The sequence below is a fragment of the Stylophora pistillata genome, chromosome 6 (assembly GCF_964205215.1).
Source record: "Stylophora pistillata chromosome 6, jaStyPist1.2, whole genome shotgun sequence".
NCBI lineage: Eukaryota > Metazoa > Cnidaria > Anthozoa > Scleractinia > Pocilloporidae > Stylophora > Stylophora pistillata.
This window is the reverse complement of record NC_142524.1, coordinates 18,223,492-18,244,574: the sequence shown is the minus strand read 5'-3', so window position 1 is coordinate 18,244,574 and position 21,083 is coordinate 18,223,492. Positions and strand designations below refer to the sequence as shown.

The 21,083-nt window shown below is 40.8% G+C and overlaps 1 protein-coding gene and 1 pseudogene across 1 annotated transcript; one reads left to right on the top strand and one right to left on the bottom strand.

Annotated features, from left to right (window-relative positions):
• The first annotated feature begins 1,691 nt into the window (after positions 1–1,691).
• Positions 1,692–19,337, top strand: LOC111338264 (uncharacterized). Its single transcript, XM_088725000.1, has 5 exons — positions 1,692–1,918; positions 14,564–15,441; positions 15,535–15,656; positions 15,863–17,734; positions 17,895–19,337. Exons 2-5 carry the CDS (start codon positions 14,613–14,615, stop codon positions 19,335–19,337), a joined length of 4,266 nt encoding a protein of 1,421 aa, XP_088581126.1. The 5' UTR covers positions 1,692–1,918; positions 14,564–14,612.
• On the bottom strand, positions 9,243–11,375 carry LOC148728613 (uncharacterized; annotated as a pseudogene).
• Positions 19,338–21,083: the final 1,746 nt, after the last annotated feature.

Sequence of the window (21,083 nt, the reverse complement as noted above, 5' to 3'; positions counted from 1 at the left end):
CTTTAGAATTTGAGTTTGACCACATGGCAAAACGTAACTGGATGTCCCTTTTTAGCGTCTTTTAAAGCCTTTTATGTTTTCCTGACTTGAAGAAGGTCTGTTCATATCCAAATCTGAAAGTCGCAGTTGTGTTAGTAAATGAATTTCTTTCATATTTCAAAGTAAATATATCTGTATTAGACGTTTTGTTGTGTAGTATCGCTGATTATTATCCAACTACACTTAGACGAGTACAAATAACGCCATAGACGAGTACAAATATCACGCGGTATTTGTGCTCGTCTATTGTAGAGTACCGGTTAAACAGGTTTTCTCGCATCGCGCAATCGAAGAATTGGATTGTAGTTACGAAAAAAAAAAAGTGGCGAGCAATTTGAATCATATTTCCGACAACGAAGAGTCAGAATGGCTGGCAAATGTAGGTCAAAGTTTATTAGATGAATGGAACGAAGGAAAACAGCTTGACGACCAGAAAATTTCTTCATTTAAGGAAGATAGAAACAGCAACACGACAACGCGCCAATAGGCCATTTTACAGTTGTGTACTTAGTTGCCAAGCCTTTGATTTGGAGTGAGGCTGAAGGTGACCTTGTCATGATAGAGACCTGTATCTAGTTAGCATGATAACAAAGTGATTTACATTTGAAAGGCAGCAAGGTTTGTATCATAAAAAGGTCACCCTCAGCCTCACTCCCATTCAAAGGCTTGGCAACCAAGCACACAACTGTAAAATGGACTATTCCGATCCGCTTCGCATACTTCTGTCACGCACTCCCCGTACATAAATATCCGCGAAATTCGCCTGCACTGAAATAACAGTTTGGCGTGTTGGATAATAAATAACTTATTAGACGTTTTGTTGTGTAGTATTGCTGAGTATTTTACGAGTTGTGCCGTATTTTGACGAGCCCGTAGGACGAGTCAAAATACAAATAACGAGTAAAAATACTCAGCGATACTACACAACAAAACGTCTAATAAGTTATTTATTTACACGCCAAACTGTCATTTTAGTGCGGGCGAATATTTCGCGGATATTTATTTACGGGGAGTGCGTGACAGAAGTATACGAAGCGGAACGGAATTGGAGCATTGGCGCGTTGTCGTGTTGCTGTTCCTATCATTTCTTCCTTAATTGAGGAAACTTTCTGGTTGTCAAGCTGTTTTTCGTCGTTCGATTTATCTAATAAACTTTGATCTATATTTGCCAGCCATTCTGACTCTTCGTCGTCGGAAATATGATTCAAATTGTCCGCACTTTTTTTCGTAACTACAATCCAATTCTTCGCTTGCGCGATGCGAGAAAACCTGTTTAACCGGAACTCTACCATAGACGAGTACAAATACCGCGTTATATTTGTACTCGTCTATGCCGTTATTTGTACTCTACGAAGTATAGTTGGATAATAATATAGGATAAGAATCCATGCGTAGTTAATTTGGCCAACTGCCCCATTATTTTATTTCATGCCCCTTTTGTCAAGACTCCATTGGTCAAAGATGGATGACGTCGAATCTATTTCGGTGGAATTACCTCACCACATTATATGACCCTTAAGGAGCTGTGGCCACAGGAAATAGCATAGAAAGCTTTTTATTGAGAATCCAAAACTGCTGTAGAGAGCAAATTTTACCCTTAGCTCTCATTAAATCGAACAGCGAGCCCATAATGCGGGTGGGTTTGAATAAAAATGTTGTTCAGTCTCAACTGTTTGAGAACCGTGTCCAATCGAGAAAAAGTGTGATGCAATATTCTAGAAAACTCCCCGATAGAAAAGGTGCTATTAAGTGCCTGACACATCACTGCTCAACTTGACCTCAGCAAGATGTTTTGTTTCACTGTGTCTTTATATGGAAACTGAATTCAAATTGACGCCTTAAACCAGAGATCTACTGCTTTTTCTCGTGGCAAACGAAGGTAACTAATAATTCTCGTTATCATATTTCAAAGGCTTTATAGGAGTTCTGGAAGAGGACCGAGGAATCATTTAGGAGCATAGAACTCTGTTGATTCTTATTACACCTTATGTTCGAACCAGACGAATACGGCTTGCTTCAAACGCCGTGCGGTTACCATCTCGTGCTTGATTGCACTCCTGGCTTACCGGCTTAGAAGCATTATTGGAAGCCTTAAGCGTTTGAGGTAGCCGAACTTTAAAACACGTAATTTTTGCTCGACAATCTGTACAGAAAACTTGAATAAGCGAACCGCGGGGCAACCTGCGTAGTTTAGCGGAACTCACTTTGGTCAACTTTCTGTCACAAAGCGGACAAACACAATTGAAAGTTGTGCCATTCTTGTGTTTTGAAGCTAAAACTGCTTGTCTTGCCCCACATACTGTTTGTCAACTTTACGACCGTTATTCTAGATGCGTAGTATGTACGTTGATATAGCTAAGTCTATTTGTACGTCATCCAGTTGTCTCTGTAAATTTGAATTTCAAGGACACCTACTGGGGTACGTACAGTGCTGAGTGTCAAACAAATAACTCCATTCAAAACTAGCAGATAATTCAATTTAGCATCTTCTACTTTGCGACTCAGATCACAATACAATCAATCGACATGTCATCGATGCTTGCTATCGAAGGAGTGTCGACTACCGCAGTTGCCGATATCACTTATTCTTCGCTTCTTTGTTGAATTTATTTTGTAAGTTTTTGAACCGCTTACTGAAGTTCCTGTTTTACCAAGTCAAGAATAAAATTAAGTAAGTTTTTGACTGACAAGATCTGATTAAAATAGGCCATTTTACAGTTGTGTGCTTAGTTGCCAAGCCTTTGATTCAGAGTGAGGCTAAAGATGACCTTGTTGTGATAGAGACCTTTATCTAGTTAGCAAGATAACAAAGTAATTTACATTTGAAAGGCAGGAAGGTTTGTATCATAACAAGGTCATCTCTAGCCTCACTCCCATTCAAAGGCTTGGCAACCAAGCACACAACTGTAAAATGGACTATTTGCGCTATTGAACGAGATTTATGCTTATTGAAGCAATTTTAGTTTCACACCTCACATGTCAGCGTTATAAACTTGATTATTACGAAACTGCTCCGCATTCCTTCAGGGAAAGGGACCCCGCGGCAGATCAACAATTATCAGGAGCCCATCAACATGGGCTCCTGCAATTATCAAAAGGCCCGTTAACCGTTATAAGGATACGGTAGACCTTCAAGGGATAATTTTTTCGAATTTTTTTAAAGTCAAACTAAGCATCATTATTTTAACTATAGCCTCCAAAACAAATTTGTTAGAATATTGAAAGGCATGCGAGGTTTAAAGAAAAACGCATCTTCGAACTGAATTCCTTAGCTCGCCGAAGTGTGAATAGCCAATTATAACATGTCAACGTAAATGACCCCCACGATGGAAGGTTGGAAAATATGGAATGCTGGAATTCGGAACCGGAATACTTGAAATACCGGGAATACACGGAATTCCCGGAATGAACGAAAAATTGTAAATTTAAAAAAAAATGATAAAGCAATTAATAATTAAAAATAACACATTTTTATAAATAAATAGTTAATCAGGAGCCCATCAACTTTAATTGATCTTGATGGGCTCCTGTAGTTAATCGATTAAAAATCAAAAGATAAGGTAAAAATAAAAGAAAAAAGGAAAAAAAGGAAAATCAGTTCTCTATAAATAAAACAAACAAAAAAAAAACAAAATGCAAAAATGCAGGGGACTACGTGACGTGACAAAAAATTACTACCGGTACCTATGGCAATGTTCACGGGGATGCACCTAGTAGAACTATATGTAGCTCACAGTCTACAATATACAAGCTGATGCGGAAGATTGCTTCGAGGTAAATAAACCAGAAGCGTGGTTAATCATTGAAGACTTTGAGCGCTGTGGCCATGTGGATTCTTTAATGGATAATTACTGAGGCATATGGCATTATGAGAAATATTGCAGCCAGCTGAGGCCGTAGGCTGCAATATTTCTCATAATGCCATGTGCCGAAGTAATTATCTATTATAATTATTGATTCCCATGAAATCCTATTGTTCTGTGTCTGTGTTGGATCTTCGATTTTAGTCGCACCTATGTGTGATAATTGTGATGATGCTCATTGCTATTTTTCTTTGTTGCGATGAATATATCTTAGATTTTAATTGTGCCGAGGGTTGTTATTGTAGCTCGTTGTTAGAGTTATTCAAAACAGTTCTAACGATGGAATAGTCCATTTTACAGTTGTGTGCTTGGTTGCTAAGCCTTTGGACGGGAGTGAGGCTAGAGGTGACCTTGTTTTGATACAAACCTTGCTGCCTTTCAAATGTAAATCACTTTGTTATCATGCTAACTAGATACAGGTCTCTATCACAACAAGGTCACCTTTAGCCTCACTCTGAATCAAAGGCTTGGCAACTAAGTACACAACTGTAAAATGGCCTATTAGGGACTTTAAGCAGTCAGGACGGCAACGCCAAGGAAGACGTCGATTAAAAAATGAGTTTCTACTTTTAGTTAGAATTTCGAAAATGGCTGCCTGTGTTTAGGGCGCCAGACCTCAAACTCAACAAAACGCATGAAAGTAGCGTTGAGTTCCAAATGTAAATTAAAATAATTTGCCGCCGCGGTTACGGTTCGCAAACGCAAATTTTGGTGATTTCACGTTGTTTTGCAAAGGACGACTAAGAAATGTACAAAGTTTTAAAACGCACGTGCTGGGCTATTGTTCTGCCAATAAGATTTATTGTTTTTCCACGTTTTCGTTGCCGTTTTCGTCGTGGTTTGCTTAAAGTCCCTAATTTGTGTAAGATAAAACGACTCGATTTATCTCGGTATAATTGACAATCTAGTGACGCATTTCCGTTCCCCGCTCAATATGTTTTAACCCGCAGCCTTGCAACTCATCAGTCTCGGTTCTCAATACAATACTTTATTTACCCACGCTACATCTAGGAGTGATAAAACCTCGTTAAAACAAAAAGCATTTAAAAAAATAAATAAATAATAAATAAAATGGAATGGAATAATAAATAAAATGGAATGGAATAATAAATAAAATGCAATAGAAGTTGGGATTGATTATTAAAGTAGCATGGCGGATGTTTAGATCATATTCGTGTGTTGTGTCCTTTCTTCGCGAATATCCATCTCCATCGACTGTAGGACGTGACATCTGGCGACGAGGATTGAAGTTACAGCTGCCCAGACCATGGCGTCAAGAAAGATAGACGATTTAACGAATGTGAAACCCTTCGATCCACATGGTGAACCTTCAGGCGTGGGAAGGCGATGGCAGCGTTGGTTGAAGAGCTTCTCAGTTTATGCCGATAACAAAGGCTTGCTCATCTAAGCGGATAAAGCGGATAATAAAACTCAGAGGAGAGCTTTACTCCTTCATTCGGCCGGCGAAGCTGTTCAGGAAATTTTCGAAACGTTACCTGACACAGGCGAGGCGAAAGATTACAAAAAAGCGGTGAAAGCTTTGAACAATTATTTCATTGCAAAGGTAAATTTGACATACCAAAATCGCCTGTTTCGCGGCATGGAACAAGAGGATGGCGAAACCGTGGCTCAGTTAGCCTGCAGAGCAGGCGTTCTTGTGGAGTTTGGGCGAAAATTAGGACTTTGGGCTTTCTGTTTTATTTTCCAGACCGCGCGTAAAATGGAGCGAGGCAAACAATTAGAAGGTGGGGGGAGGTTAGGGCTAGGGAAGGTTAGGGCTAGGGGAGGTTAGGGCTAGGGAAAGGAACGCCTGCCAGCAGTACTTGAAAATTTCAATAACCCGTTTGCTCACGAACGGGTGATTCTGATTGGTCCAGTATTTTTTATTGACAGCAGAATGTGACGTCAGTTTGTTATGTATCACATCCAATATGGCGTTTAGCGAAGAAGAGATAGATCTTGCGTTGAACAATTCTTTAGCTACTTTTAATGTCTTAGAAAACTTTGTTTTAAAACAAGAACAGCAAGATGCCATACGTCAACTTTCCAAAAATAAAGGCTGATAGTTTCGAAAGAAACTGTTTAGCTTTTGTAATCGTTACGGTGGCCAATTTACCATTTCAACTTTGTTGATATATCCAAATTATTTCCAGAAATAAAGATGTGTTGGCGGTCTTACCGACAGGCTTCGGTAAAAGCATTATTTTTAGATTTGGTGTGCGAGTCAAGCAGCTTCTCACGAAGAAACACTGTTGCATGGTTGTCGTTTGCCCTCTGAAAAGCATCGTTGACGACCAGGTTGTCGAGGCCCAAGAAATTGGCTTAAAAACAACAAGTCTTTCGGACGGTGTCCCATACCATAGAGGACAAAATACTCTTATTTCTTCCATAAAGACTTTGTTTGAAAATGCTGCTATTTCGTCAGGTTGGCTATTGAATTTGTAAGAACAGGCTATTGAATTTGAATTTTCGTCAGGTTGGCTAATGATACAAAGTACACTCTTCGATTTATGCACATATTCGTCGAATTATTTCGAAATTTTCTCCTGAAAAAATTCTCTAAGTTCTGGTAAGATTTCTTCATGGCGAAAAAGAAATCTCAAAGCTGTTCTCCAGTTTCTAAAAGCGATGTGTTTCACGAGTTTTTTAGTTTCTTCCTCACGTGGAATTCTAACAATTACCTGCCCATTTTGTCACGATTTTAACTTGTAATCCATCCTCTGGAAGATCATCTACGTTTAAAAAAATTTCCAAATCGTCATCTTTCCTCGGTATGTTTCTCTTCGATGAAGCTGGATCGATATTCTCGCTCATATTTAAGCATTTTCTTGATTTCGTTGCAGGTGGTTTGCACATACGAGCGGCTTTATTCTTCCTCTATGCCGGGCTATATTTGTTTGGCGTATCTAATTGCCGCTTATTTGCACTTTTGGGCTTTTCTGGATTTCTGCATTGGCCATTTGCGTTCTTAAGGATGAATGCATGTAGCTGTCCCAAGTTTCTCACTTTCCTAGCACACGGATTGCAACAGCGATCGGATAACTGTTCGTTGTTTTGAATGAGTTCGATGCCAATTCCAGCACACACGTCTGATAAAATTACTCCATGAGCATCACTTCTCTTCGATGCTTTGAATAAATTTTCTGATGACAGGTATGAGCCGTATTTAACTTTAAAACTACAGCCGCAAAATGGACAATTCTCGTTCGGCGATATGTGAACACAAATTTTGACACGTGATTTCCCTTCGAATAACAAAAAATTTTGACAAGCAACGGAAGTGAAAATCCACTTCCGTCGCGCCACCTGATTGGCCAATTGGTTGCGCATTATCGTTACTGGTGCGTTAGGGGGCGTTTTTCAAATTTTCAAGTGCTGCTGGCAGGCGTTCCCTTCTCTCCTCTCCCCCTTCCCCCGCCTCCTAATTTTTCGCCTCGCTCCATTTTACGCGCGGTCTGGAAAATAAAACAGAAAGCCGAAAGTCCTAATTTTTGCCCAAACTCCACAATAACGCCTGCTCTGTAGGCTATAGCTCAGTTTGTTACACGATTGAGACATGTGGTCAAAGACGACCAAGGCGGCGACCAAGCTGATAACCAGGACGGCGACCAAGCTGATAACCAGATTCGTGATCAAGTCCCGCAGCGATGTAAATCATATGAACTAAGGAGGAAACTACTGGAAAAAGGTGAGCACTTTACCTTAGAGTTGTTACTCTCGACGGCAGCAAATCACGAGCGAGTTCGGTCACAGCTGGAAAATATGGAAGGCAAAAAGGATGTGAATTTCGTCCGTGACAAGCATGAAGACAAAGGAAAGGAGTCTGCCAAGCGAGCATGCTACAGATGTGGAAAAGTAGGACATTTTGGAGGAGACCCTGAGTGTCCCGCGAAAGGAAAAACTTGCCATAAGTGCGGAGGAGCTGACCATTTTGGTCCACAGTGTAAAACGAAAACAGCCAAACCTCCCAAACCTAGGCGGGAAGAGAAGACAAAAGGAAGGGAAACGAAGAAGTCAGTATGTGAGAAGTGAGAGAGATGAAGATGAATATGCATTTACTGTGAATTTTGCTATATCATCTGAGAAAATAGATGTGACTGTGGGTGGAGTTGTAGTTGCGATGTTGATTTATTCGGGTGCAAGCACCAATGTGATTGACGAAAATCTGTGGTTAAAGTTAAAGCAAGACAAGATTAAGTGTGTGTCGAGAAAGAGTGATAAGAAGCTTTACGCATATGGCAGTAAACAGCCGCTGAAGGTTCTAGGAACATTCTCAGCTCTAGCGAGAGAAGAGGGAAAAGAAGCCGAAACCGAATTTCAAAGACAAGCAAAAAGCAACGACAAAAACCGACGTTTCGGTGTCAAGGAGAAGTAAAAATTACAAAGTTTGCGGCAAGGAATAATTGAACACTAAATTAGCATAAATATGTTAGGAGCTAATTATACAAATACTTTCGCGCGAATTGAAGCGCTTTGCGCGTTCAGAGTGGGTTTTAGGTCTCTGATGAAAAGCATTTCGTTCACCAAACAATCGATTGTTTTCGACTTATTACTACACTTTTTCAGAATGCTAAAACGTTTCAGTAGGTTCGTGGTAGTGTTTATATATTGAAGATGCCTTTCGTTTCTGTCGATCCACGCGTGTGTGTAAGTGTCCGCATGTATAGCCCACATAACCCGCATAACATAGGTCACATTGAAAACGATAAACGACGCGTTGTTGGTTGACGATTTGTGGCTTGATTTCTCGTGCTTTAAGATCTTGGCCAACTTCGCGGCTAACAAATACTGGCTGGACAGTTGTCTGCACCTTCATGCTAAGATTCTTGAGCTCTTTCTTAACATAATTTGCTGATTCCTGATCTTTGAAAGGTATAACCACACGAACAATGGATATTGGTTCTCTGTGTGGGCTGCTTACCAACAACTCTTGATTGTAAGAAGGTGTTAACGGTAGAATTTACCAGGCGTTCCGGGTATTTAAGCCTTGCGAAAACTTTCTTTAGGTGATCACACTCTTCAGAGGAATTGGCCCAGGAGGAAGATAATCGGTGTACGCGTTCCAGCATAGTTTTCAGTAAGCTCCGTTTGTAGCGATTGTCTTAATCCGAGGTGCATGGTTGAGTAGTTCGGTGCCAAGGAAAGGAAGCTTGCTGTTCTTCTCCACCTCCATGGTGAATTTGACCGAAGTGTGGGCGCTGTTGAGGGTATGCAAGAAAGTAGTTGCTGTTGCTAGATCAGGCATTACAGTGAGTGTATCATCAACATATCGACGATAAAAGGATGGAAGTTTTCTTTGTCGCTCTAGGGTATCTTCGATGGATGACATGAAGACGTTTGCTAATAAGGGCCCGAGAGGGGACCCATAGCAACGCCATCTGTCTGTTCGTATAGAGCTCCGTTAAATTGAAATAGTTGGTCTTTGGTGGCTACGTCTAGGAGGTCAATAAGATCCGTTCTGGTAAGGACAAGATTGTGGGTTGTATTGAACCAATTGTTCGAAAAGGCTCTGTTAACCAAGATCTCTATTGTTTCGTCCAAAGGCACGTTTGTGAATAACGAGGAGACATCATACGAAACCAAGATTTCACCCTTGTTGATCTTCAGCTCGTGAATCTCTTTTGTGAAATCAAAATTATCAGTAACTGTATACTGATTAAGGGACAAGGGCTTCAATTTCTCGTCGAGCCATTTAGCAAGGGGAAAGTTGTACGTGTCGGTGGCTGATAATATAGGCCTCATAGCCAATTGTTCTTTGTGGGTTTTTGGCAACCAATATAAATGTGCCAATCTGGAACCTGTAGGGCTCACGGAATCTGCAATGGTCTTCGGCAGAATTCCACGAACAATGGAATCTAGGGTCTTCTCTTTTTGTAGTAGGGGGTGGTAATATTTGGATGGTCTGCCCCTGGTCTTGGGTTTCTCCAGGGGAACGGCACGGAACTTGCTTGTATGACTGAGGCTTCAGAAAGTAATCGCAAGTATTCGGTTTTGTCCAGAACCACAACACCAGACCCTTAGTCGGGTTTCGTGATAACTATGTCGTCGCGTCGTCGATAACTATGTTGTGACTTGAGTGTCATTATCAAGGACTGTGTTTTGACTTGAGTGCCATTATCAGAAACTTTGTCGTGACTTAATGTCATCACTGACCGTTACAGTTCAAAGAGGAGAATTAATGATTTTGTGGCTAGCCGTTTCATGAGTTTTAAACTTAAGCACAGTTTATTATTGCCTTTCTCAGTGATGAGTTTAACGCTTGGGTGATCTGCAAAATCATCAGTAATCTCATCCATCCCTTCAGTTACCGCCACTTCACTGAGCTGAATTGTTGAAGGTATTAGCCACAGTCAGAGTGTCAGTCACAAGGGATTCGCCATGAATTTATGGACGCGTCTATGCAAAAAAACTTCATACCTCTTCTTTTAAGTGAAGTGAACCTGTTTCTTTGTTTCCTATAATCGTTCCATGAGGTCTCAGTGGGATTTCGAGCGTGAAGCTGGAATAAGCGATTGCTCCGCGAGATTTCACGCTGTATCTCTGGCGTAATCCACGGTAACTGATCACCCCGGATCTGCTTTTTCTTAATTGGCGCATGATTATCGAGAATCTCAGTGAAAAGTGTCGCCCAGTGATCCCACAAGTCGTCCACATTATCATATATATGGGCAGTATCCCAAGGGACGTTTCTTAAATCTTGCAAGAACGCGTCGTTGTTAAATTGTCGCATACTCCGATATTCGATATCACGTGCTTTTGGCTTTGCAAGTTTAATTTTTCGAACAGCAAATACTAAATCATGGTCGCTTACTCCCAAATGCAAATTACCGCAGGTGGCAAAACGTTCAGGATGGCTAGCCAGAGGTGGTTTGCAACCAATCTCTAGAGACACGGGTAACAATGGTGAAAAGAACAAATGCTGGTGGACGAACAAAAGGAGCTAATGAGATATCTATTGTTTACGTCCACCAACATGGCGGCAATGACGTAACGTGCAAACCACCTATAAGCGTTTTTTTTTTTATCGGTAACCCTTGTTGAAGTGCTGCGTTTCCTTTCCTCCCCTCATCTTGGTTGACATAGATGTCTAGGTTAAAATCCCCAGTTAAACTACTTCCTGTCGGCACTTGTACATAAGTTCTATGGCAGAAGTGAGCGAAAGTAAGAAATCTGTCAGCTTGCTCATCTTTTCTGATCTATAGCCTGCACAAATAATAAAACGTGACTTTCGTGAGTCAATAACATCCAGACAAATTGACTCAACTTGATCTGGCTCTAACTTTCGTCGACGATACGCATTTAAATCCTCGCGTACAAAAGCCATTAGACCACCACCACCTTTCTTGCAATCTTGGCGTATTATGCGGTATCCAGATTGCCGAAATAACTCGTCAGACTGATGTAGAATCAATTTTCGTATCTACTATGAACAGGAGACATGTTCCGAATAAGCATGTCCCGTACTTCATCCATCTTGTTCTGAATGGAGTTTATATTTAGATGGCCAAATTTAATGTTGGACTTGTAATAGCTGTTAATGTTCTCCGAATACCATTCGATAGAGTCTTCCATGCAAGGTGACTGTTACGAACTTCGAGCATTTCCTATTGCATTCTCGAAAAAAGAAATAGGAAAACCTGTTGTAGAGTATTTTAAAGAATTGCTATTTCGAGTATTTTTAGGTTTACCTTTTGTTTTATTGAGTCTCGCCTTTTTACGCCTACGTGTTATTTTGATAAATTTATAGTTTTGATCTTTTATTTTCAGTGCGTGCTTGAACTTGGCTCAGTTCGCGAATTTGCTTCTTACCGTGCTAGACATTTTAATCGCTTGTTATGGTTGAGAATAATTAGTTTTATAAGTGGTCATGTTTGGGTTGGTAAAACTGACCTTGAGTTTTACCCAAACTGAAGATCCTGTTTGTGCGCGTGATTCTCGTGCGCAGCTCGATCATTGGCGTCTAATTAGTTCCTTGGTGCTCGCCAAGTACTTCGGAGCGAGCCACCCAATTTCCCCCTTTGCAAAACAATGAATACACTGCAGAAACTCTCACGGTCAACTAACCCAAACAGGTCTACGATTTTCCTGCTTAAAGCGTTGGTTCCTCACGCTAGAGCATGATGATAATGATGATTATTAAATGCATAGAGCGTTGCTGTAGTAGCTCTCCAGAAAAGAATAAAATGAGAAAAGTACAGAGTCTTGGTACCTCTCGTTAATTCGTCCAAACGGGTTGGTAAAACCCCCCAACAAATCCACCACTGCTTAGTGTCCCCTTTTTCATCCTTTGGTAACCCAAAACGGTTACATAGTTGCAAAAGTAGCCAGACCTCTAGCTGCGTAAGCCAAAGCAATAACTTTCGGTGGGTCCAAAGCAGAGTCTGCACTGAGACAAAGTAAACACGTCCATTTGTTGAAGTTAAACAAGACAGTCTCAATTTGGAACTCATCGCTATAGCTTAAACCCAAATAACTTAGGATTTCGAATTCATGTAGTAACTAAATGCTAAATATAAACGAATAACTGAATTACATCGAACTGAGTAAATACTCCCTAAACGTACTTACAGTTTTACAGCCTACAGTTTTACCGCGTACATAACCGCTCTATGTCGCCAACGTCACCATTTCTTGCAATTGTCAAAAAACCGTTCAGTCAAGGCAGGTATTTATCGCGAGCTTAGCAAAACGGAAAATTTTAGCATATTTCTCTATCAGGTAGTTCATAAATTATGTGAGATTTTGAATAATCACTCCCCTAGTGACTTCACATTTAAACGACAAAGGGCTGACTTCTTAGTTTTATAAGTAAGTATAAGTAAGACGATTGCTATATGTGATAAAAGTTACAATTCCTACCATATCTTCCACATGACCCCGATGCCGCCCCCGTAAATGTCATCATGGTTGAAAAGGTGCTATAGCTAGATGATTGATTGGTCGATTCGTACCCACGGTTGTTTTGTATCCAGCTACGTCCAGTCAGTTGTGTCGTTTTGTACACATACCAACTAGGCATGTTTTTCATCTTAAAGTAAGGTTGGTGTTTTATTGTAAATGGCAGTATTCCTGTATTAAATAAGTTTTGTGAAGGTGGCGTCCAATTTTTGTTTCCGGACCACGGAATAACGCTCATAGAAAGTAGAAAAAGTACACTTATAATAGCTGTTACTAAGACAAGTCACAAGTATAAACAATAAATCATTCTGTTAAACATAGTTTTTGTTAAGAAGATCACAAGTATATTCAACTTAATTTTGCTTGTGTCTTACTTGCTTGATCCAACTATAAAGTTATGGTACCTAACAATCGACATCTGTCACGCGCTCGCCCATCAGGTATTTCGAAGGTATGTTGGGACAAGTGCGAATCGACCACTGAGCAGTTTGGGTAAGAACCGACTTAAACCTGACAAAGTTTGGATTCGAAAGGACTGGTTAGAAAATGACTGGATATCGATTGATTTGGCAAACCAAAACTAACGACCCCACCCCTCTCCAAAAAAAAGCATTACCGACTCAGCACCTACATGGCAAACCATACAAACATTTTTAAAGAGCAAATACAACAATACCACTGACGCTTAATTGATTTGACACACAGTTTTGATACACTCGACTCATCGCGAATTCGATTCTAGTAATAGTTTTATCTATCTGTAAATCAGCAAAAAAAGTGTAAGCGAATCGACTTTATCGAGGCGTTGGCAAAATATCGTCAGGGACTCAGAAAACTCTGTACGTAGAACCCCATAAGCAGTGCATAGCATAACAACAACCTCGATCAAACCCACTCTTTTTTTCCTCCGCAAGATGCAGGGAGACGAACTGGTTGACCTTATATCACCTGAAGAACATTATCGATACGGAGACGAACCTTTCGGGCCAGACCTGGCAATCGCTATGAGTGACATAACGTCTTAAGACATGATATGACTGACTGACTGAGAATAAATGAATGAATGTGACTTGATGAACCAATGTAACCCAGTTCTTACAGACTTAATACACAAATATGACGGACTTTTTACCGAATCATGGGAAGACACACAGGGCTTACACTGTAAGTATCCCGGAGAGCTTCATACAATTCCTTATAATTTTATTATAAGGAATTGTATGGAGCTAGCTTTTTTAGCGTTATTCGTGGCGTGGCGGGTTAGGGTTAGGGAGCATATGTGACAACACCCATCACGCCTCGACTAATGCTGAAAAAGCTCCATACAATTCCTTATAATTTTATTATAATTATATTATAATTTTATTATAATTTTATTATAATGGAGCTCTCCGAGATAATAATAATAATAATAATAATAATAATATATCGATTCCTATAGCGCATTTCCATGTAAATGCTATAATGCGCTTTACAACACTGTGTGGGGAACTTTTCCAGACTGCCGACGGCAGTTTACAATTAACGGAGGAGAAATTTTACAGGTACCCCCTCTCCCCATTCCCATTAAAGTGCAAGCCCCGTGTGTCTTCTCATGGATACACCATACCAGACTCAGTTGATACAGAATTGATAAACCCAAATGCCATACTTCCCAGTGACTCAATTACTAATTAACTTATCTTTTGTCAATCGTTCAATTGAGATGCAGTCGAAATGTTTCTCCTAAAATAATGCTATTCCCATTTTTTTGATTTCTGTAGAGTTTGGACACCTACTGTCTGAGGTTTCCCCAGCATCTGATAAGCCGAAATGGCACTGGAGCCTTTTCGTAGTGAGCAATTGAACTATTTTAAATTCGCTTCCATTGCTCTCAATGAATTCCCAAAGGCTTTACGTCAGACTTTCACATCCATGTGGGACAACAACATGAGACATCTTCCCGGTCATCAACCGTGGGATGACTCCACTGCGGTGAGAAATTTGTTTTTCACTTCAGAGGGTGGCTCTGGAAAAACCAAAGTTCCTACAAACCTCTCCTATGAAGAATGGGATTGTACCGCCCTGTTCCAGGCCACCATCTACGCCAAGTCCTTTTCTAAACCCGACAGTAGAGGTCATCACAAGACACTCAGTGAGCTATACATAAAACCTCGTAAACTGGCTCTTGGAACATTTCATGCGTCTGTGGTGAGCCCACAAGGTGACGATGCTGAGACTTTCTCACTCGCCATCGATCAGTTGCGACTTTTACGGAATACACTTTGCCACTCGCACAGTTCTGAAATCGAAAAAGCTAAATTTGATCACTACGTGCAGCTCGCTAAAGATGCTTTCAAGGCGCTTGGTGTCAAGACTAACCATATTGATGTCATTGGCGGTTTGACGGAAAAGGAATTTCCCACAGATGAGGTTCGCAAACTGGAGGAACGTATCAAAGAAGAGTATCGTGCTTTTGTCAGTTTTCTGCAGCAACAGCTGCAAAGCCTGGAAGGACTACCTTTAGTTGTGGAGGGAATAAATTCAGCTATAAGAGATATACAGGTTACAGTGGAAATAATTCCAACAAAAGATGACGTCGCCCAGATAATAGAGCAAAAGCTTAAGGATTTGAAACTATCAGCAACTCAGGACAGGCCAGGTAATAATGACAGTAATAATGATATTAATGCTCATTGATATTTTCAGTATTATTGTAGTGGTAATAATGATGATAATGATGATTATGACCTAGCCCTAAGCAAACAAAAACGTTTTGGTGGTGGAACTGAAACGGCTCAATTTCTTAAACCTTTTATTTATCCCCAGGGTAGGTATCTTTTCTTGGCCCAGGGGTATGAAGCACCTCCGCAGACTGTAACCCTATTCTGGCTTATTAAGAAAATTCAAGCAATCAGTGACTTTTCCTACAAAATGTAATATATGTTTTAAAAAATCAGTCGTTTGTTCACGATACTTAAAGACGAAACGATGATGAAACAGATGAAACGAAGACGTAAAAATAATATTATTTACGCCTGAAAAGCTTTTTTCGTAGTTGTGATTATGTTTTGGGATTTTAGAATGCGGATGAGAAAGAAACCGATGATACGTTGGAGTGTTTAAAACTGTACTTTTCTGATTTCACAGAGGAATACATGTCATCCCCTGAGTCTAAAGATGCTGGCCAAAAGGTTAAAAGTGAAGAGATCCTCTGCTCTGTAAAAGCAGACGTTCAGTATATTCAGAAGGAGCTGGAAACCCAACTGCTCAGACAGGAGGACTCGAGAACGGCTGACATTTACTATTTACTCGGCATTATGCTACACAAAGCAGGCGACTTTTTCTCCGCCCTTGAGTATTCCAAGCGTTCTCTTGATATGAGGCAAAACCTACTCGGTGAAGAACACCCAGACACTGCCAATAGTTACTTTTCCATCGGGGCCACTCAATTTTCTTTAGAAAAATTTCCTTCAGCTCTACAGTCTGCACAACGTGCGTTGGAGATAAGAAGAAAGCTTTTTGGAGAGGAACACTCAAGCACAGCAGACTGTCACTTCGCAGTAGGGGCAATTCAACTCTCGTTAGAAAATTACCCGTCAGCTCTCACGTCTGCACAGTGTGCGCTGGAGATAAGACGAAAGCTGTTTGGAGAAGAACACTCAAGCACAGCAGACAGTCACTTCGCAGTAGGGGCAATTCAACTCTCGTTAGACAATTACCCGTCAGCTCTCAAGTCTGCACAGTGTGCTTTGGAGATAAGACGACAGCTGTTTGGAGAAGAAGACTCAAGCACAGCAGACAGTCACGTCGAAGTAGGGGCCGTTCAACTTTCGTTAGACAACTACTCTTCAGCTCTCCAGTCGGCACAACGTGCGTTGGAGATAAAACGAAAGCTGTTTGGAGAAGAACACCCAAGCACAGCACACAGTCACTTGGTCGTAGGGGCCGTTCAACTCTCGTTAGAAAATTACCCTTCAGCACTTCAGTCTGTACAAAGTGCTTTGGAGATAAGCCGAAAGCTGTTTGGAGAAGAACACCCAAGAACAGCATACAGTCACTTTGCAGTAGGAGCCGTTCAACTCATGTTAAAAGACTTCCCTTCATCTCTTCAGTCTGCACAACGCGCGTTGCAAATAAGCCGAAAGCTGTTTGGAGAGGAACACCCAAGCATAGCAAACAGTTTATTTTCAGTAGGGGTCGTTCAAATGTTGTCAGGTGAATTTACCTCCGCTCTCCAATCCTCAGACCGTGCCTTGGAAATGCGACGAAAGCTGTATGGCGAAGAAGACTCAAGAACTGCAGACAGTTACTTTTTAGTAGGTGCCACTCAAATGAGCCTGCATGACTCCAGCTCTGCCTTTCATTCTGTACAACGAGCAATGGAAATTAAAAAAAGGTTATTCGGGGAGGAACACCTAAGAACAGCTGACAGTTACCATTTATTAGGACTCATGCAACATCAGTTAAGCGACTCTGCCGCGGCTCTTAAGTCTACATACCAAGCACTTGACATAAGACGAAAACTCCTTGGAGAGCAACATCCAAATGTTGCCGACACTTACCATTCGATTGGCATCTTACAGCACGAGATAGGGGACTTCACCTCCTCTCTTCAGTCTCATCAGTGTGAGCTTGACATAAGACGGAAGCTACCTGGAGAAGAACAGTCGAGAGTTGCCGACAATTACCATTTAATTGGTGTCTTACAGAATAAGTTAGGGGACCCTACATCCTCTCTACAGTCTCATCAGAATGAGCTCGAAATCAGACGAAAGGTACTTGGGGAAGAGCACTTAAGCATTGCTGATATTCTCTCCTTAATTGGTGTCTTACAGCACAGGTTAAAGGACTTTCCCTCCTCTCTTCAGTCACATCAACGCGAACTTGACATAAGACGGAAGTTACTTGGAGAAGAACACCAGAGAATTGCCGACATTTACCATTCGCTTACAGTACGAGTTAGGGGAATTCCCCTCCTCTCTTCAGTCTCACCAGTGTGAGCTTGACATAAGAAGAAAATTACCTGGAGAAGAACAATTGAGAATTGCCGACACTTACCAAAAAATTGGTGTCTTACAGTACGAATTAGGGGAATTCCCCTCCTCTCTTCAGTCTCACCAGTGTGAGCTTGACATAAGACGAAAATTACCTGGAGAAGAACAATCGATAATTGCCGACACTTACCAAAAAATTGGTGTCTTAAAGTATAAGTTAGGAGACCCTGCGTCCTCCCTTTTGTCTCATCAGCATGAGCTTGACATAAGACGGAAATTACTTGGAGAAGAACACCCGAGAATTGCCGACATTTATCATTTGATTGGTGTCTTACAGCACAGGTTAAAGGACTTTCCCTCCTCTCTTCAGTCTCATCAACGTGAGCTTGACATAAGACGGAAGTTACTTGGAGAAGAACACCCGAGAATTGCCGACATTTACCATTCACTTGGTGTCTTACAGTACGAGTTAGGGGAATTCCCCTCCTCTCTTCAGTCTCACCAGTGTGAGCTTGACATAAGAAGAAAATTACCTGGAGAAGAACCATCGAGAATTGCCGACACTTACCAAAAAATTGGTGTCTTACAGTACGAATTAGGGGAATTCCCCTCCTCTCTTCAGTCTCACCAGTGTGAGCTTGACATAAGACGAAAATTACCTGGAGAAGAACAATCGATAATTGCCGACACTTACCAAAAAATTGGTGTCTTAAAGTATAAGTTAGGAGACCCTGCGTCCTCCATTCTGTCTCTTCAACATGAGCTTGACATAAGACGGAAGTTACTTGGAGAAGAACACCCGAGAATTGCCGACATTTACCATTCACTTGGTGTCTTACAGTACGAGTTAGGGGAATTCCCCTCCTCTCTTCGGTCTTATCAGCGTGAGCTTGACTTAAGACGAAAGTTACCTGGAGAAGAACAATCGGCGAAATTTGCCGAGCTTTACTATCTCATTGGTGTCTTACACAACAAGCTAGGCGACTTTCCATCCTCTCTTCAGTCTCATCAGCTTCAGCTTGACATAACAGGGGAATTGCTTGGAGAAGAACACCAGAGAGTTGCCGACATCTACCATTCAATTGGTGTCTTACACTACGAGCTAGGGAACTTCACTTCCTCTCTCCAGTCTCAACAGCATGAGCTCAGAATCAGGAAAAAGGTACTTGGAGAAGAACACTCACGCATTGCTGACATGTTCTTCTCAATTGGTGTCTTACAACAGAAGTTAAAGGACTTTTCCTCCTCTCTTCAGTCTCGTCAGCGTGAGCTCGACATAAGACGGAAAGTACTTGGAGAAGGGCACCCAAGAATTGCTGACATTTACCATTCGATTGCCGTCTTACAGCGGGAGTTAGGGGACTTTACCTCCTCTCTTCAGTCTCGTCAGCGTGAGCTTGACATAATACAGAACTTACGTGGAGAAGAACACTCAAGAATTGCTGAAATTTACCATTCGATCGGTGTCTTGCAGCACGAGTTAGGGGACTTCACTTCCTCCCTTCAGTCGCATCAACGTGAGCTTGACATTCGACGCAAAATACTTGGAGAAAAAGACTAAAGCATTGCCGACATTTACTCCTCAATTGGCGTTATTCAGCATCAGTTGGGTGACTTTCTTTCCTTCCTTCAATCGCACGAACGTGAGCTTGAGACACGACGGAAATTTATTGGGGAAGAACATGCATACATTGCTGATAGTTACACTTCGGCCTCATCAGTCTACTCGTCGGGCTCTGGAAATCAGAACACTATGGACTGGGGATAACAATCAGGACCCTTTGAACTCTTTTAAGTCTCTGAGTAGAACTCTTTTCTCCTCTGTTACAATTTCAACACAAGCCTAGCCGACCTGTCATACAGTCTGTTAACATAAAAATACATTCAAAATATCGCGGGATATTTGTACTCAATTTCGTAGACTTCTTGCTTTCCCGGTACTGAAGACGTTTTTACTGCATTCTCCTCCGTCTATCTCTTTACTCTTCAGCTGGCACATAATGACACCTAACTGTCAAGTTAATTAGCCAGAGTCTGTTTCAAGCTTTTTATTATAGGCTGAAGTTGAACTTTTTAAACTTCTACATCTCCTGCATTGGATTAAGGTACCACTGATAGGATGTATTTTCCATATCAATAACTATTTTATGCATGTTTGAAAATTATAAGCAGAGCCAATACCGACAAAATACAAAAGTGCTTTGTTTCCTAGAACGGAGGGAATTTTTTTAGCTCTGTCGACGAAAATGGTGCGTCTTAGAAAAGTAACTTAAGATATAAATAAGACCGCTTAAAAAAATTGATCCCACTCAATAACCGGTGATATTCTAACCAAAGGACTAAATTGTTTTTGTCTACACTTCATTCGGCATTATTTAACAATAAATTTTATGAGCGAAAGATTTTTATCATGCGGTTAGCGATAGTGAAGAAAAGATTTCTTCTGAAAGAAAATAGTGATTCCTTCTTCAGCTGGCTCTCGTGGTTAAAACCCGAATGTCAGGTTATCATGACTTCCTCACAAGCGCTTCCAAAGCAAGTCCAGTATAATATTTGAGTAGCTCAGCTGTTATTAGCCCAGCATCCTGCGTTTAAACTATTTCAGTAGTTGAGACCGGCGAACTCGACAGCAACCTAATTCTTTATCAGACGATAAACTTTGCTTGGAAACTGAAGGATATGATATATCGGTGATTGATAGTCTGTGCTAGTTTCTACAATGTCACTTGAATGATTTCATATGTCAAATTTGTTATCAAATTTGAATATTTCGGCTATTTACCAAACGAAGTCCAAGGATAACCGTTAAGATGATCAATCAGTTACTGCTAAGACACCTGGTGCATACCAATAAGAGTTTTTTCCCTGCCAGTAGTTTTCTCTACACTAATATTTGGAAAATCGGATAAAAGTGTACACTTATATCTGTATTTACTAAGATTAGTAAAAAACCTATTTAAATAGTGTGAAAGGAAATTTTACCTTCCTTTTAAATCTGTAAACTTTAGACTTTACAATGGGAATGCCTGCCCCGATCAAACCGTCAAGTCACTGTAAGGATATAATTTTATAAAGCCCAAATTTCCTTTTCATAAGTAGGTTAGCTGGAAATTACATGAAAATAAAATAGAAATTGACGTTAACGAGGTTACCAGGCAAAGTTGGTGAAAGAACTTTAAAGTTTAGTTAGAGTTTTTATGTCACAATAATGACATATCGATAGAGATGAGCAATTGGGTTTTTTGTTTTCTTGTTGCTGTGGTTTTTATTGTTTTTTGCTTCATCTTTTTTCTTTGCTTTCCTTACT